At 43.1% G+C, this 19,719-nt stretch overlaps 1 protein-coding gene across 1 annotated transcript; it reads left to right on the top strand.

The window, feature by feature from the left end:
* The first annotated feature begins 457 nt into the window (after positions 1-457).
* LOC119323342 lies at positions 458-3,200 on the top strand. Its single transcript, XM_037597302.1, has 2 exons — positions 458-787; positions 1,662-3,200. The coding sequence occupies exons 1-2, from the start codon at positions 740-742 to the stop codon at positions 3,078-3,080; spliced, it is 1,467 nt and encodes a 488-aa protein (XP_037453199.1). The 5' UTR covers positions 458-739; the 3' UTR covers positions 3,081-3,200.
* Positions 3,201-19,719: the final 16,519 nt, after the last annotated feature.

Raw genomic sequence — 19,719 nt, 5'->3', positions numbered from 1 at the left:
CATATTATATTTATTAGATATTATAGATGCTAATAATTTCTAATATAAATTTGGTCAAACTTAGCTAAGTTTGACTTTCGGCAAATCCAATGTGCAGAGTAAAAAGGACCGGAGGGAGTACAATAGTTACATATGAATATGTATTTTTTTTATACATGGCCCACCTTCTTCTCTCACAACATGCCTAGAAGCATGTGCTGTAGCTGGCTGTTAATCGATAGCCTGCTTCCCTTCTCTCTGCTCCTCTCTCTCCTCCAACTCATCCAAAATATAATATTTAAAAGCTTTGTCCTTACTTTAAAAGGAGTTGTACGCAAAAGTGCCCAATAGTTCACATGCCGCGGTGGTCGGCATTATCCAGCCCATAGCCCCGTACATCTGCCACAAGCTGCTACCAGCTGCATTTAGAGTTTAGTTTATCGAGCTCCCAAAAAATTACAACTCAAATGGGGCCTGTTGACATTAGAACCAAGTCCCTATCTCATTTCCCATCTCCTCCCCCAATCATTCGAGCCAGCTGTGTTGAAGCGCAAACGAGCTTCAAGACGGGGCGAGCCCTAAACAAGGCGGCCGGCCGGAATTTGGAGTAATTAGGTGCTAGCTTCTTCCTGTCCTGCCTTGATCACCCCGATTGATGTACATACATGCTCCGCTCAGCTGAACAAGAAATTCAACCAATTGGTCGACTATTTCGAAGACGATCCGGCGGAACTGTGTTTTTACTTCTTACGAGAAGAATATGGCGAAAAAGGAAATTCACTCGGAGCGTGATCGAGGCTTCTACAAGGTAAACCTTGAATCAAAGCAAATTTATATCTCTGTTTGCTTAGATTCTTCTCTAGGTCCTTTGGAAAATCGAATTTATCTGCCCCATCTACGTAAAGATGTTGAAATATCTAGCCCTGTGATTTTTACTCTTTGAATCACTAGCATACAGTTGATCAGAAGTTATCTAGCCGATAAACTAGAAGTTCCTTTCAAAACAAAAAGATCAACTAGAAGTTAGCGGAAGGATCTGGTTTCCGGAACCCTACTTTGTTCAATTCAAACAAAACCAATAGAAGAAACCATAGCTTTGATTTTACTGCTGAGAAGTAAAAGATTCAATCTGCTGTGTCCGTCAGTTCATCTCAGTTTTGTTTTTATTGCAGAAGTCTGTATGTTTCAAGAGTAATACGTAATCGCTCCTTTAAAAGCTTAGCTACTCCCTCTGTAACTTAATATAGGGATTACTTGCTAGCAAAGTTTTGCTTGTATTGCTTGATGTGATATTATAACTTAAGGAAATGCTTAAGCCCACGGCTCGGAAAGAAAAAAAAAAGCTTATTAAGCCCCTTATCGAAGAAAAAATAAACTATTTGCTACTCTGTGGCTCTGTGCCTTCATGAGTCGTCCCTCTTGTAGCTTATTTTCGAGATATCATGTCCTGACATGATGTGAGTAAATTGCAATTCTCCACAATCTTCCTCAAACTAATTGAATTATTAGGGCATTGCTATGCATCTCATAAATTGCAAGCCCTGGCAAATCTCAAAATCGAACTTGTTACACATTTATTTCCTGAAAACCACCATCAGTTTAGGTATTGTGTTTAATTCAAGATAACAAACCAACACTAGTTTGTCTCCAAACCATCTGACGAAAAACTGTGTTGCTATCAGGCTTATATCCAACTTACGATATCAACCCTTGGACTTGAAAGCAAAGTGAAATTAGTGTACGAGTGCCATCATCTTTTGGAGTCAGCAGTCGTCCTTTTTATGGTTGCACAATCATTCAGGTCCCTGCTAAATGAACAAAATACAGATCTGATAATATATAAGGAGGATTTCAGCGTGCTCATGGTCGTTGTGGGGCTGCGATTGCTGCTGTGGTACTATTTGAAAAGATTTGGTCAGACTTGCTACAGAGCTGCCGCAGTGGTGCTGCTACATTATGTCTTATTACTTCTGATCAACAAAAGGTATACCAGAATTGCTATCGTTCCTGTTATCTTCTTTGTCTTCATAGGTGTACTTGCGAATGAATTTAAGGAGAATCCTGCCAAGAAATTTGAGGAGAATCCTAGTTTCCAGTACGACAACATTATCGCACCCCCCGCTGAGAAGCGTATAGGAAAAGAGAAAACATACGACAGCGGTGAGGAGATTGTATTTGGAGAGAGCTCTTTTGGAGATCACGACAGCAGTGAAGATGTTGTATTTGTACATGGCCCTGAGAGTTCCCAGGGGCGGATGAAAATGGAAGTGATTTCTTGTTGTTTGCAGTTATCATTCGTGATATGTACTCAATTCAGCGAACAACAAGGCGGTACTTTTGTTCTCTCTCACTTCTTTCTGTTCATCAATTCGTCTCTAGGTGCACTAGCAGTGATGATAGCCGCATCCCCTATTGGAACCAGTCCTGGTGCAGTACAGGTGCTGCTAGCGCTGCACAAGTTCTATCTTATAATGCTACCGATAGCAACTTGCACAATGGCCGCAGAGTGGCTAGGGAGTGGCGCCATAAGTCTTTACATGCCGGAGTTCATTGTATTGATTGTATGGTTCACTAATCACTTTGATCATGCTGGTCGGGAAGGGCGTATCAACTCTGCCACACGGGGCCTAGTAGTAGTACAACTACTCTTGCGAAACCCACTCATGGTATTAGCAGTTCCGTCAGCTGTATATGACCCGGAAATGTTGGTGTCCTGGTTCAGAGGCTCGTTTCGCGTCTCTAGCTCTTCGTCGGCTCTGTCCTACTTGCACGTTTGGATGCTACATCAATGGCCGGGGAAGACATTAAACTCGACTGGACCAATCAAACTGCTCAAGTTTTCTGCGGAATTTAGCTTTTATATGGCACTTCTGCTGGCTGGACCGTCGGCTGTTCTGGCAATCATATCTGGAGATCAAGCTTCAAGGATACTGATTCTGTATACAGTACGGTTACCATTTTGTACAGGACTATATCTTTATCAGGGGACTGATAATATAGGACTAAAGAATATTCTGTGGACTATGCTGATATCACTAGTGCCGAGATTTCGTCGGAACAAAGTAAACAGTGCGCCACACTCCCATCCAAAGGCCATATGATGACTTCTGTTCATTCTGGGTGCATTAATTGGTCCTAGGATTGTGCAAAACCATTTAATTTCTTGCATCGGAATCCAGTTTTAGATATTATTGTAAATCACGTTTTCAATATTTATGTATGTTTGGAGGTAAACTATCCCAAAAATTTGCACATGTGTTGGCAGTGGCACTGATGTGTACATTTTGTTCTATATTCTACCTATAAGGTCTCTAGCCAACTCCCTCGTAGGATGCTCCCTCAATTTCCTGCCTTTTCAGCCACCGGATCGTGGTCAAAACAGTCTCCAGCTTTCTATCGTTCGTCGATCTTCGTCAATATATGTTTCCACCGCACGGTTGTTTTTCCAGCACCAATGATATGTGGGCTCATGCCGTGTGCATGTTGGCTGGGTAAATCATTCACCGAAAATGATAGACTTACGGATGATGATTACGGAATCAAAGTAACGGACGTGCATGTCATCTCGCAATTCCCTCCTTCCCCCTGAATTTCAGGGTGGGGTCCTCCCTCTTCCCAAACAGATAACGACAGCTTTGTCTGTAGCTTTCATTCCGTAAAAAATGTCCGTAACTGTAGCATCTCTCATCATTCACCGGTGCGAAGAAATCTATCCTCACATGCCGCGGGTCTCGTGGGAATGCACTGCTGCCCATTGGGCACAACCCCCACAAAACCTAGCCCCAGACCGCATCCTCCCTCCCTTGTACTACGCCGCACCCTTTTCGCCTTTTTACCATTCGGATCTCTCACTCGCATGCTGCTACCCCTTGTTGTGGCTGTATCGGGGAACCACCATGGCCGCGCCGCCAGAGCAAGTCGCCATCCGCGGCGCTATTCTGCTCGTTTGGAGCCGCGCAGGGGGCCTCCGCCACCGCGAGGCAGGGCGCGCTCGCTGGCGAACCTCCGACCAGGAAGCCAGCGGGGAGCACGCCAAGCGTGGCCAAGGCTTTCCTTGGGAGCCGGCTTGTTTATATAAAAATGTAATAGACTCGGCGTTGCTTGGTTTCATTATTTTGCCATTGTCAAAGGCAACTTGATTTGCCTTCATAGTACTATTTTTTGGAGCACCTAATATCACATTAAGTTAACAAACAAGGGATGTGTTCATTGAGCGACTGTGAATTGCTACCACAAAGCTTCCAAATGTGCTACTCAAAAAGGAGCCACGTCCTCTCGTCTCTCTTGAACTGCTACTCTGTCATGGGGTTCCTCATCGGAACCATTTCACTACGGAAATCTCCTTTCGGAGACCAGAGCAAATGTTGCGGCAAGGCACGCCATGTTGCGGCCTTGGGGTGAGGGTGATAGGCTGCCGCAATATCGCAGGTATTCCTCCGTCCGAAAAAGCTTGTCCCAAGCTTTTTTCTCAAATGGACGTATCTAGCACTAACTTGGTGCTAGATACATCCATTTGAGGGACAAGCTTTTTCGGACGGAGGGAGTAGTTTCTACGGTACCTTGGTGCTCCCTAGGTTGGAGTGGGAGTATCAGTTAGATCCTAACCCTCATTTTACCGAAATCTTATTTGGCTGACATTCACTGGGAGGGTTTGACATTTTAAACATTTTTCCTGATAGTTTTAGTTGTATCGGAGGTGTAATAACCCACAAGTATAAGGGATCGGTTGTAGCCTTTTTTGATAAGTAAGAATGTCGAACCTAATGAGGATTTAAAGGTAGAGAATTTATATTTTCTTCAATTTCTATCGACCATCGATATAACTCTACGCAGACTAATATTTGCTTTACCTATAATAAGAATAAAACTACTATGCAAGAATAAAGCTAGAAATACTTTGTAGGTGTAATGGAATAGGTTTGCATGATAATAGAGAATATGAAAATAAAAGTTAGATGGTAGAATTTGTGAAATTGTCCTGGGCGATTGATAATAAGATCGGTAATCATTATTTCAATTTTATATGAGGGAGAGCCATGAGCTCAAGTGCACTTATAATTGGAACTCTAGCAATCATCAGTAACTATTAAAAATCATTAAGATAAAACCCAACCATAGCCTTAAGTGTAAAGTCCTTTTTACTCTTATACGCAGCAATCCCCTTAGTCGTGTTTAGGCCGTTGTCACCCCCGCAACCGACTATAAACGAATCATGAACATATTGCAACACCCTATAACGGTAATCACATACCCTTGCGCGATACGGAGGGCACCATAAGACAACACCAAAATAAGACATGCAACTCAAAGCAATCAAGATCATCAACCAACCCAGAGGACAAAAAGAGTATATTCAAACATCAGAGGATGGTTACACATCGTTAGATAATAATATATAGTATAAAACACCATGTTCAAGTAGGGGGTACAACGGGATGCGGGAGAGTGGACCGCTGACAATAGAGATGAGGGAAGGTGATGAAGGTGTTGAGTAGGGCTGGACCAAAAGCTCGTAACTCGTGAGCTTAATGAGTGCTCGATAGTTCGGCTCGTTAAGCTCGTAGCTCGCTTCTTAATGAATAGAGCCAATCATTGATTTCAGCTCGTTAAGCTTAATGAGCTTAACGAGCGAGCTAACGAGTTTCACGAATAGCTTGTTAAGCTCGTTAGTAACAACACAACACATATTTTCATTTTATGTGACAAACTTTTATAGCACCTCAGCCCATCTATTAAATCTAATCGACATACGAGACAATAAGCTACTGCATTTCTTTTTATAGCCATCATATTTCGTCTTGAAAACTACACCTACACATTCATCATGTATATCATAACACATTATAATCTTTTAACGAGCGCTCGCGAGCGCTCACGAGTATAACGAGCTTCAAACGAGCCGAGCCGAGCAGGGTTTTCTGATCGTTAACCTTAACGAGGTTAATGAGCCGAGCCTTAACGAGCACGAGCTTAACAAGTACGAGCTTAACGAGCCGAGCTGCTCGTTAGTCCACCGCTAGTGTTGAGGAAGACGACGAAGTTGTTGGAGTAGATCGCCGCCATGATGGTTCCCCCTACGGGCGCTCCGGCGCCACCGAGAGAGAGCCCCTTCCTTCTTCTTGCATGGCCTTCCCCTAGACGGGAGAAGGATTCCCCCTCTGGTCCGAGGGGCGGGAGCCCGCCCCTAGATTGGATCTCTCTCTGTGTTTCCGCGTCTGATTTCACAGCCCTTCACCATTTCTTATATTCCCGGAGATCCGTAATTTCAATTGGCCTAAACTTTTGATGGAATTTTTCTCCAAAAATTATCTTTCTTGCGGTGAAAGAGGTGCTCCAACCGACCTACGAGGTGACAACAAGACATCAGGGCGTGCCTGGAGGGTAGGGAGTAGCAAATAATGTAACACATGAATGCAAAGGCCGTCTCCTCCTGATGATTTTCTTTTGAGAATACCATTTGAGCCATTAGCAAATAATCCAGCACACGAATTCTTTGTACTGGTTTTGTCAGTTAATTTGCTGGACAAACGGAGTTGATGATTCGTCATACCAGTGCAATAAATAATCTACCATGGTATTTCCACAAAGGAAAAAACCCTACCAAGGCATACGGATATGGGACTTAAATGTTACTACATCCGTTCACAAATATAAGGTGTTCTAGTTTTTTTCTGAATCGAATGTATATAGATATGCTTTAGTATGTTTGTTCACTCATTTCAGTCTGTATATCTTAATTTTGAATGGAGGAAGTATCTTTTATGCCTTTCCTTTTTTACTTGCAACTTTTATATTGACTAGTTGAACGGGCATGTTGTTGCATAAATCTCCATCTCCACTAATATCATTATTAAGCTCTTGTAGTATTATGTTCGTAAATTCTAGTGATAACCAATGGATCCCTCGTGCGATGCTGTGGGAATTGATTGATGAAAATTTGGATTGATAATATAAGAACCAAAATTAAAATACATATTACTTATTATATTTGATTATGTATATTAGTAAAATATTTATTAATATAAATAGAATAATTGAGTGGCAAAAAGTTTCCATGCATGGTTGATTGTCGGGGTGGAGTTTTCCATGCATGATTGCATGTTGATGTGGGCCTTATCTAATTTATAATTATATGATGAGGTGACATCCTTATATGTTGGGATAAATAAGATAACGAGGATAACTCTCTTAGATATACATGATCTGAGAGTTGCACATTTATTTATCACACGACACGTACCATGAACACTGCCTCAACAAATCAGGCCCAGACTTCTTCAACACACTAATAAGGCCCATAAGGAGCTCCTATGCGGCGCATTAAATACATGATTTACCGATTTCTAAAAGGAATCGTCTACGGGCAACTTCTAACGTGCCGGCCCAGTAGCTAGGTTCGTTCGCTTCTTGTACGGATTTCCTTGATTTTTCTTTATTTTTTTTCTTAGGGTTATTTTTTCTAATTTTTTTTTATTTTTCTTTGTTGTAGGTCCATGTAGGTCCGGTTTTCTATGGTTTTCTTTTATTTTTTGAACTTTTTATTTTTTCACCGGTTTTGTTTGGTTTCCTTTTCCTTCATTTTGCTTTGTTTTCTTTCTTTTTCTCATTGGTTATTTCGGTTTTTATTTATTTCTTTGTTATACTTTGCTTTTGATTATTTCTTTCTTATGTTTCTTTGTTTTCTTGCCTTTTCTTTTTGTTTCTTTATCGGTTTTTTCATACATGTCTTTTTTTATAATACAGTGTCCAGTTTAAGAGGACACAACATTTTTATGATACACTTTAGACATCTTCCAAATGCATGAGGTATATTTTCTAAATACATGTTTTGAACACTGTTTTGAATACACATGAACATTTTTCTTAAAAATACAAGTTTTATATTTTTTTGAGAATACAAGTTGTACATTTTAACAGAAATAATGCTGTTTTAGTCTATGGGAACATTGCTTTACATTATATAAACATTTTAAAATATTACAAACATTTTTTTGAATTGCCTGAATTTTTCTTGAAAATGTCACATACATTTTTAATGGTATGAAACATTTTTTGGACAATGTTAGAAAAAATATTTGAAACTCGTGAAACATTTGTATAAATTTTATGTACATTTTCTTTGAATTATGCTAATACTTTTTTAAAATATATTTTATAAACATTTTTTTAAAATGACAGGTATGGGGGATGAGTATATTTAGACGCCATGACCCAAATTTTACTACTTTAGTCAACTTAGGACTTTGGCTAGGTATGATTTAAAGGAGTACACCCGACATTTTACTGCTCTATAGGTTTATAGGGGATTGGCTAGATCCCTAAAAAAATAGAGGAGTATCTAGTCGATTAAAACTTAGTGGAGTATTTTTACTCTATGTTTTGGCCGGACCTAGCCGATCTCCTATATTTAAAGGATCAATTTTTTTTTTCAAATCTAAATCATTTTCGGCCATGAAAACAAATTGCAATACTTCTTTATTTTATTGAACACCATCTTCATACATTGGAGTCTATAATTCACCAATTCTTTGCTAAGAGAACTGAATCAAAGAAAACAAGAATCACAACTAGACAAATCCAACTTTTCATAACTTCTCCCACTAATTAGATTAATATTTTCTCTATATTGTTATTTTGAAATTGCTGATTCTCATTCAAATTGTTTCTAGAGTTTGCACACTTCTTTCTTCTTCGGTTTCAAATTCGAGATTGCATCGCCTTTAGTCTCATCTCTAGTCTCTACTCTAACAAGGAGTACACGAACATCTATCAAATTTCTCGCTATCATTAGATCGATGTACTCCTTTGTAACCTTTTAAGGAATTGGCCAGAGATGCTCTTAGATAGTAGCAGCTGCAAGGCCGGTTTCGTCCAAAGTAGGAGCATCTTGCCGTCCATGATCGGATCTGTCCGACCATGCCTAACAATGGGATGGAATCCATGGCGGAGAAGGATTGTGATGATCTTCTCCGACTCTGCCTCATCTCGATGTGTCTTTCCTGTTAGAAAATTAAGTGATTAAATGGTTAATATGTTAATTACCATAAGGTAAAGTGGGCCCAATAGTTAATTATGGGGTTAACACTAATTAACGGTAATTAGCAATTGCGCCTGTGATTGGGGGGCTAATTAAGATTATGGTTAGGTCCCACGTCATATACAGCGCTATATATAAAGGAGGGCATCCCTGCACCTAATTGATTGTTATATCGTCTAGGATAACAGTGCCCTCCGAAATTTACTTCAAATCCAATCGGGAGTGCGCTGGACGTTGACGTGAAGGCCTGACTTTGCTCCGGCGAGGTGCCAGAGTGACCTGCTACGCTGCTACAGTTCGTCATCCGACTACTTCCTCCACTGTGATGGCCTCTCCAAACAGAGGTATGAACACTACTGTCAACTAATTTCCGCATCAAATCAAATAGTGCTCATGTGTATTAGATAAAATCCGATTAGCAATTGCATAATCCCAGCAATATAACTATCATTTGGTATCAGTAGCCGGTTGAATCTAATCACATGAATCTATTTGAGAAAAAACTGGTAGTAGATCAATCTGTGTCATAGAACTTGCCTGAAAATTCACGTAAGGAGGCCTCGGCCGCGCACATCAGCAGTGGTGTCATAGCCGCCGTCCGCCTCAGGGTGATGCTGCTGTAGACGAGCACATCCGGCTGTGCTTGCGCCGCGCCGCCGTGCGCCTCAGGCCGTGCTGCCGCTGCCACGCGCCTCACGGTGGCGCTCCCGCCGCCGCCGCGCGCCTCGCAGAGCTAACTCACTCTGCTTATCCGATCTGGTTTTCTCATGAACGGCGGCGGCGCAGTAGGAAGCTAACTCGATTAGGGATTTACCCGCATGCTCGTAACTGGCCAGTTCCAATGACTTTGGGCTAGTACGAGTTAGTGGGCCGTACAGCATTTTTTCTTTTCTTTTGTTCGGCTAACTACGTGATGGCAAGTAGCATACAGCAGCATTTTATTAGTACGTGCAGATTTGACATTAACTCACTGTATGCAGCACACATATAAGTCTGCTAATTATCTACATACAGTTGATTCTTTGTGTAATCGGTAGATTTTTTTGGCATAATTGTGTTAAATTAAGATAGAACCAACGTGAAATTTTGGTTTAACACTGCAATAATATTCGGGATAATTGCCATGATTAATTTTTGTAATGCATGATTACATACTGACCAACTTTGTTTGTGATCATGAATATTACGGTTAATTCCCGATGATGTTATTGTATGATTAGGTCCTTTTTTTCGTTATTGCCCAACGGTATTGCGGATTAGGATTTTATTAAATTTGTCATGATGTTAATCAGACCAATGTAGGATTGATATCATGCAATGTATTTTTTAATATGGATATTTTCATAATTTGTAATTTTAATATCCATGTTATTTATGTTTTATTCAGCTTTGAACCCATCACTTATTTCTGGGCTCCTAAACTCAATTGAGCACCTAAATTGGACTAACTTTCCTACATGGAAGGAGCAGATTTCCATTAACATTGGGGTCATGGATCTTGACTACGCACTTAGGGAGAACGCTCTAGTTCCCTTGTCCTCTGATGATGAAAACCTTGCTGAGAGAACTAAGGTTTATGAGGCTAACAAGGAGAAGTGGGAGCGCTCCAATCGATTGTCCCTCATGATCATGAAAAGCACAATTACTCTTGGGATTAGGGGAGCTATCCCCGATTCAGAATGTGCTAAGACTTATCTGGCATCGGTGGAGGAACAATTTAAAGGCTCCACAAAAGTCTATGCCTGTACACTGATCATGAAAATGCTCACCACTAAGTATGATGGTGCAAGCGGTGTGAGAGAACATATCATGACTATGAACGATATGGCCGCAAAATTAAAGGGCATGGACATGGAGATTTCTGAGGGCTTCTTGGTTCATTTCATTATGACCTCCCTTCCTATGGAGTTTGGTCCATTCAAGATCAACTATAACACACAGAAGGAGAAGTGGACCATAGGTGAGCTCACGGCTATGTGCGTTCAAGAAGAGGAGCGACTTAAGATTGAGAGAAAAGATTACGCTCATCTTACTTCCATGAACTCAGGGAAGAGAAAGTTTAATGGTGAAAATAAGACTCAGAAAAAATTAGGTCCTTCACATAAGGCCGAATCAAACAAGTCTGGGGCCAAAAGGTCAAAGCCTGTTGCTAATGAGCCTTCTGCACCTAAGAAGCCTTATTGCAAGTTTTGCAAACATGACGGACATAAGCAGAAGGATTGTGATGGCTTTAAGGCATGGCTTGTAAAGATGGGTATGGACACAATTTCCATGGTTGATGAATCCCTTTACATTGATTTTCCCCTAATACTTGGTGGGTTGACTCAGGTGCCACCGTGCACATTTCTAACTCATTGCAGGGATTCCTTACCGTGAGGACGCTTCAAAGGGGGGAGCGAACTCTTAGAGTTGCAAATGGACAGGAGGCTAATGTTGAAGCTACTGGGACTCTCCCGTTAGTGCTAAAAGATGGCTTCACCCTCCTTCTTAATAATGCTATTTATGTTCCTACCATGAGGAGGAACCTTATTTCTGTTTCTCTATTAGATGATGATGGTTTTGAGACTTATTTTGGGAACAAACGATGTGTTATTAAGTTTGGTCATGATGATATTGGTCATGGCATTCGCCATGACAAACTCTATAGACTCCTTTTGAACGACTCCTTTAAATCTTTGAATATTTGTGATGTAATAAATAAGCATGAGACTTCGTCGAAATTATGGCATTGTCGTTTAGGCCATATTTTGAAGGGGAGAATGGAGCGTCTCATTAAAGAAGAGATACTTCACCCCTTAGACTTCTCGGATTTAGATCACTGCATCGATTGTATTAAGGGAAAATTCGTAAAACAAATTAAGAAAGGAGCAATTCGTAGTAGTGGGGTTTTGGAATTAATCCACACTGACATTTGTGATCCATTTCCTATTACTTCTGCTGATGGATATGACTCCTTAATTACTTTCACCGATGATTATTCTCGTTACGGATACATTTTTCCTATTCGCGAACGATCTGAAGCACTCGATAAATTTAAAATCTACAAAGCTGAAGTAGAAAATCAGCATAATTTGAAGATTAAAGTAGTGCGATCAGATCGAGGCGGAGAATATTATGGGAGACATGCTCCTTATGGACAAATTCCCGGTCCCTTTGCTCTATTTCTTCAAGAAAATGGAATAATCGCCCAATACTCAATGCCGGGTGAACCTCAACAAAATGGAGTCGCTGAAAGACGCAACCGTATACTTATGGATATGGTATGGAGCATGGTTTCCAACTCCAGTTTACCGGTTAATTTGTGGATGGAAGTATTAAAGACAGCCGTGCATATACTTAATCGGGTTCCTAGTAAATCAGTACCCAAGACACCTTATGAATTGTGGACTGGGAAGAAACCAAGATTAAATTATTTGCATGTGTGGGGTTGTCCTTCTGAAGCTAAGATTTTTAATCCACACATTGGAAAATTAGATCCTAAAACCGTCAGTTGCCATTTTATTGGATATCCTGCAACATCCAAAGGCTTCCGTTTCTATTGTCCAACACGTACGACTAAATTTGTCGAAACGAGGCATGCTAAATTTTTAGAGAATGTTAATGTCAGTGGGAGCTCCGAGACAAGAAAAATCACACTTGAGGAAAATCGGACTGACATACCATTACCGATGATCCCAGAGTCTGTTTTTCCTTCGTCTTCAAGCGCAACACCTCCAGTTAATCATTCTGGGTTTATTGGTGCATCACCTAATAATGAGCCTCACATCATTCAGTCTCTTGTTTTATCTAATGAACCTTTACAGAGATCACAGCAGGATAGAAGAGCTGCCATTAATACAGATGAATATGTTGTTTACATGACCGAAGATGGAAATGACATTAGAAAGGCAAATGATCCCACCTCCTTTGAGGAAGCCATGACAAGCGGACACTCATCTAAGTGGCTTGAGGCCATGAATGATGAAATTAAGTCAATGAGTATTAATGATGTTTGGGATTTAGTAGAAATTCCCGAGGGAGTCAAAAAGGTGGGCTGTAAGTGGGTCTACAAAACTAAGCATGACTCTAAAGGAAATGTCGAACGATTCAAAGCAAGACTTGTCGCTAAAGGTGAAGGAAATATGCCCTAGAGGCAATAACAAAGTTATTATTTTTTTCCTTATATCATGATAAATGTTTATTATTCATGCTAGAATTGTATTAACCGGAAACATAATACATGTGTGAATACATAGACAAACAGAGTGTCACTAGTATGCCTCTACTTGACTAGCTCGTTAATCAAAGATGGTTATGTTTCCTAACCATAAACAAAGAGTTGTTATTTGATTAACGAGATCACATCATTAGGTGAATGATCTGATTGACATGACCCATTTCAGTAGCTTAACACCCGATCGTTTAGTATGTTGCTATTGCTTTCTTCATGACTTATACATGTTCCTATGACTATGAGATTATGCAACTCCCGTTTGCCGGAGGAACACTTTGTGTGCTACCAAACGTCACAACGTAAATGGGTGATTATAAAGGTGCTCTACAGGTGTCTCCAAAGGTAGATGTTGGGTTGGCGTATTTCGAGATTAGGATTTGTCACTCCGATTGTCGGAGAGGTATCTCTGGGCCCTCTGGTAATGCACATCACATAAGCCTTGCAAGCATTGCAACTAATGAGTTAGTTGCGGGATGATGCATTACAGAACGAGTAAAGAGACTTGCCGGTAACGAGATTGAACTAGGTATTGGATACCGACGATCGAATCTCGGGCAAGTAACATACCGATGACAAAGGGAAAAACGTATGTTGTTATGCGGTCTGACCGATAAAGATCTTCGTAGAATATGTAGGAGCCAATATGGGCATCCAGGTCCCGCTATTGGTTATTGATCAGAGAGGTGTCTCGGTCATGTCTACATAGTTCTCGAACCCGTAGGGTCCGCACGCTTAACGTTCGTTGACGATATAGTACTATGTGAGTTATGTATGTTGGTGACCGAATGTTGTTCGGAGTGCGAGATGAGATCACGGACATGACGAGGAACTCCGGAATGGTCCGGAGATAAAGTTTGATATATATGATAATAGTGTTTGGTCACCGGAAGGGTTCCGGAAATCACTGGAAGGGGTTCCGGATGTTTCCCGAAATGTTTGGGTACAAGAATACTTTATTTGGGCCAAAGGGGAAAGCCCACAAGGTTTTTGGAAAGCGCAAAAGGAAGTTTTATGGAGTCCAGGGGCCAGACGCCGGGAACCCTGACGTCTGGCCCTGGAGTCCGAGAAGGACTCTTGCCTTTCGGGTGAAACCGACTTTGTGGAGACTTTTACTCCAAGTTTTGACCCCAGGGCTCAAGATATAAATAGAGGGGAAGGGCTAGCACCAAAGACACATCAAGAAACACCAAGCCGTGTGCCGGCAACCCTGTCTCCTCTAGTTTATCCTCTGTCATAGTTTTCGTAGTGCTTAGGCGAAGCCCTGCGGAGATTGTTCTTCACCAACACCGTCACCACGCCGTCGTGCTGCCGGAACTCATCTACTACTTCGCCCCTCTTGCTGGATCGAGAAGGCGAGGACATCACCGAGCCGAACGTGTGCAGAACTCGGAGGTGCCGTACTTTGGTACTTGGATCGATCGGACGTGAAGACGTACGACTACATCAACCGCGTTGATATAACGCTTCCGCGAACGGTCTACGAGGGTACGTAGACAACACTCTCCTCTCTCGTTGCTATGCATCACCATGATCTTGCGTGTGCGTAGGAAATTTTTTGAAATTACTACGTTCCCCAACAAAAGGTTATACACAAAGAGAGGGCATAGACTATGTTAACACATTTTCTCCCGTCTCGAAGAAAGATTCGCTAAGAATTGTTATGGCTCTTGTTGCTCATTATGATTTAGAGCTACATCAGATGGATGTTAAAACCGCATTCCTTAATGGTGACTTGCATGAGAATGTATATATGGCTCAACCGGAAGGTTTTGTCGTAGAAGGCAAGGAACATATGGGATGTCGACTTAAGAAATCTATCTATGGGCTAAGACAAGCGTCTAGACAGTGGTACCTTAAATTTGATGAGGTTATAAGGAAATTTAATTTTAAGGAAAATGAAGTGGACTATTGCATATACATTAAGACCAGAGGGAGCAAGTTTATCATATTAGTACTTTATGTGGATGATATCTTGCTAGCCAGCGGTGATTTAGACATGTTATATGAGACCAAAAGATTTCTTTCATCTAATTTTGACATGAAAGATCTTGGGGATGCCTCTTATGTTTTGGGCATAGAAATCCACCGAGACTGGTCTAAAGGGACATTAGGACAGTCCCAGACGGCATATATGGACAAAATCCTTAAAAGATACAACATGCATAACTGTTCTTCCACTCCCGCACCTATTGTCAAAGGTGATAAGTCTGGTCTATTTTAGTGTCCCAAGAATCAATTAGAGATTGATCAAATGAAGACAATTCATTATGCCTCGGCTGTTGGGAGCATCATGTATGCTCAAGTATGTACGCGTCCCGACTTAGCGTATGTAACTGGAATGCTTGGCAAATATCAGTCTAATCTAAGCTTAGATCACTGGAAAGCTGTCAAGAAAGTAATGCGCTATCTGCAAGGGACTAAAAATCATATGCTTACATATAGAAAGACTGACAGCCTAGAAATTATGGGGTACTCAGACGCTGATTTTGCAGGGTGTAAGGATACTAAGAGATCCACATCAGGCTATATCTTCACACTTGTAGGGGGAGCAATTTCATGGAAAAGCTGCAAACAAACACTTACTGCATCTTCAACTAGGCAATCAGAGTTTGTGGCATGTTCTGAGGCTACCGGGCAAGCCGTATGGCTTAAGAACTTCGTCCCCGGACTTATAGTGGTAGACAGTATAAATAAACCACTTACATTATTCTGCGATAATCAAGCTGCAGTTTTCCTTTCAAGTAACAACAAGTCAAGTGGTGCTTCCAAACATATTGACCTTAAGTACCTTGTTGTGAAAGATAGAGTCCAAGATCAAACAATTAAAATTCAGCATATAAATACTAAAATGATGATTGCTGATCCCCTGACTAAAGGCTTGCCACCAAATCTCTTTCGAGAACATATTGCTAGCATGGGTCTAATGGAAAACCTATAACTACTGGGGTAACTAAATGATGAGATCTCAATATTTGAACTTGGAATAAGGAAGTTTGTTTCGCTTACTAAGTGCACATAATGATTAAAGGAAACAAACTATTAGGACCATAAGTAGGGAGTATGGATGCATGCCCATATGGACTCCCAACCATAGATAATTATCCATTCCGAAATGAAGTCTTACGCTATAGATTTTGGGGTTCCAGTAATGATTATACTATTGCTACGAATACATTATCTTGGTGTGATGCCTTTGTTGAAGTATGGACTAATGACATTAACCATTCAATCAAGTGGGAGAATGTTAGAAAATTAAGTGATTAAATGGTTAATATGTTAATTACCATAAGTTAAAGTGGGCCCAATAGTTAATTATGGGATCAACACTAATTAACGGTAATTAGCAATTTGCGCCTGTGATTGGGGGGCTAATTAAGAATATGGTTAGGTCCCACGTCATATACAACGCTATATATAAAGGAGGGCATCCCTGCACCTAATTGATCGTTGTATCATTTAGGATAACAGTGCCCTCCAAAATTTACTCCAAATCCAATCGGGAGTGCGCTGGACGTTGATGTGAAGGCCTGACTTTGCTCCGGCAAGGTGCCGGAGTGACCTGCTACGCTGCTACAGTTCGTCATCCGACTACTTCCTCCACCGTGATGGCCTCTCCAAACGGAGGTATGAACACTACTGTCAACTAATTTCCGCATCAAATCAAATAGTGTTCATGTGTATTAGATAAGATCCGATTAGCAGTTGCATAATCCCAGCAATATAACTATCATTTCCTACCGCCATTAATAAGTATATATCTAGCTAGCTAGCTGCCGCAAGACCGGCCGTCTCAATAAGTTGTTTTGTAGTAATAAACTGTTGGGCAAATAAGCCGCGGCGTCGTGTCGGACGCGTCCAGCGCATGTATGGGCGTGTCGGGCGCGTCGGATCTGCAGCAAGCGTGTGCGTGTGGTGCACGGGGTGGCCGTGTAGGTGTACACCGTAGGCGAGTGTGTGCACGCGTTTTGTTGGCGATTTTAGGGGGTGCGTGGAGCTGGTCCAAGGCGGGTTCGCCGCGACCCGGACGTGTGCGTGCATGTCACGGGCGCGGGCAGAGTGGGCCGGACCGAAAGCTCGACCTGGACTGGGCATGGGTGTGTGCCCGGACATGGCCTAGGGTATAAGACCCCCTTGTATGCGATGCGGGTCGGGTTTGAGCTCGAGGGAATAGTCGTGGTTGCGGCGGCGGCGTTCGCGCGCCGGGAAAACTCCTGTGTCCAGTGTGCTTCTGCTGATCGTCTTCCTTCTCCTCCTGTCTTTCGAGTGCGTGAGCGATGGCGAGCTACAATAGCAGAGAGGAAGAGCTAGGGCTAGGGTTTAGGGTAGACACCAACAATTGGCAACAAAGCCACATTTTGGGAGTTGATCGCCGGCGATGTCGATCGTGCCGTACGTACGCCGTTGGGTCGGGGAGCTCGCTACCTGTGCCGTGCCCAGTGCTCACCGGTGAGAACTACACCGTGTGGGCAATCAAGGTCGAGGCCAACCTTGAGGCTATGGGAGGCATGCGTTCTGGCAGAGGATGCGGCGGTGGCGGTCATCGCCAAGAAGGACAAGCCGACGAGGGCGTATTTGCTCGGGGCGCTCTCCGAGGAGATCTTGCTGCAGGTCTCGTCGAAGAAAACGGCGGCGGAGATATGGGCTAGCTTGAAGAGGAGGTTCGTCGACGCGGACCGAGTCCGGGCGGCGCTGCTGGGCACTCTCCGGGGAGAGTTTGAGCAGCTACGCATGGCGGAGGCCGATGCGTTGGATGTGTTCGCCGGCAAGCTCGGTGGCATGGCGGCGCGCTTCGCGGGGCTCGGGTCGACGCTGGACGCTGGACGCCGCCGCGATGATGAAGAAGCTCCTTGATTCTGTCCAGGACCGCTTGTACACGGCGGTGGCCGGAAATGAGCAGTTCTGTGATGTCTCCACCATGGCGTTCGAGGAGGCACTTGGTCGCCTTAAGGCATTCAACGAGCGGCTACAACGACATGGACAAGCGGGCGGCGAGCGGGCTGATGGTCAGCTCATGTACATGGCAGCGCAGTGGCGGAGCGGGCGCTGATGGCAGAAGCCGGCCTCCTTTGAGCCACAACTTAGGGGATGAAGTGTTGGGCAAATAAGCCGCGACGCCGTGTCGGACGCGTCCAGCGCGTGTATGGGCGCGCACACGCTGGGCATGTCGGGTGCGTCGGATCCGCGGCAAACATGTATGTGGTGCACGGGGTGGCCATGCAGGTGTACACCGTAGGCGAGTGTGTGTGTGGGCATTTTGTTGGCGATTTTAGGGGGTGCGTGGAGCTGGTCCAAGGCGGGCTCGCCGCGACCTGGACGTGTGCATGCATGTCGCGGGCGTGGGCAAAGCGGGCCAGACCGGGCGCTCGATGTGGACTAGGGCGTGGGTGCGTGCCCGGACGTGGCCCAGGGTATAAGACCCCCTTGTATGCGTTGTAACAGATGCGGGTCGAGTCTGAGCTCGAGGGAATAGCCGTGGTTGCGGTGGCGGCGTTTGTGCGCCGGAAAAAATCCTGTGTCCAGTGTGCTTCCCCTAATCGTCTTCCTTCTCCTCTTGTCGATCGAGTGCGGCGAGCGAGAGCGAGCTACAGCAGCAGAGAGGGAGAGCTAGGGCTAAGGTTTAGGGTAGACGCCAACAATTGGCATCCAAGCCACATTGCCGGAGTTGATCGCTGGCAATGTCGATCGTGCCGTACGCCGTTGGATCGGGGAGTGTACTTCTAATGAATAAGTGTACACCAATATAAACTACTCCTATATACTCCCTCCGTCCGCAAATAAGTATATTCTATCTTTTGTCCTAAGTCAAAGTTTTAAAATTTTGATCAGCTTTATAGGGAAAATAGCAGCATTTATGGCACTAAATTAGTATCACTAGATTCGTTTTGAAATGTATTTTCATAATATACCAATTTGATATCATATATGTCACTATCTTTTCTATAAAGTTGGTCAAATTTTGAAAACTTTGACTTAAGACAAAAGGTATATGTACATTTATTCGCGGACGGAGGGAGCATTTAACAAAGGCCGGCCGGCCGGCTGCAAGATTGGCCGTTCCATTAAGTTGTGTGCAACAACAGACCTAAGCTGGCTGCTGTGTTACATCGATCTGCTGCGGCATCCAATCAAATCATGGTAAATAAAAATTCACCACCCCCTCTCTTCTTCTAGTCCGTTTTGTCTTGCTAGACATATTCTCCTTTTGGTTTTGCAGAGCCAAGATGCCCAAGACAGAATCAGTGCGCTCCCTAGCGACATCCTTATCCGAATCCTCGAACTCCTTCAGATGCCCAGTGCAATTCAGACCGGATCGCTCTCCAAACAATGGAGACACCTCCCTCACCAGCTCTATTGTCTGCTCATAGGTGAATCTGACATTCAGAGCGCTAGCTACGTCACGCTGGGTCAGATAATGGGGGCGTACACAGAAACGACGAGGAGATTGCTATCGTCCACGTGCGAATGCGGCAGCTGTTCCATCAAGAGCCTG

Source organism: Triticum dicoccoides, chromosome 1A (genome assembly GCF_002162155.2).
Source record: "Triticum dicoccoides isolate Atlit2015 ecotype Zavitan chromosome 1A, WEW_v2.0, whole genome shotgun sequence".
NCBI lineage: Eukaryota > Viridiplantae > Streptophyta > Magnoliopsida > Poales > Poaceae > Triticum > Triticum dicoccoides.
Note: the sequence above shows the minus strand (reverse complement) of the source record. Positions and strands in the feature narration are given on the sequence as shown.

Bases quoted from the DNA above. Each gene is read 5' to 3' on its own strand.
- LOC119323342 (XM_037597302.1), top strand. From the start codon at position 740: ATGGCGAAAAAGGAAATTCACTCGGAGCGTGATCGAGGCTTCTACAAG. The intron at 788-1,661 runs GTAAACCTTGAA...TGTTGCTATCAG, and splicing joins GTGATCGAGGCTTCTACAAG to GCTTATATCCAACTTACGAT.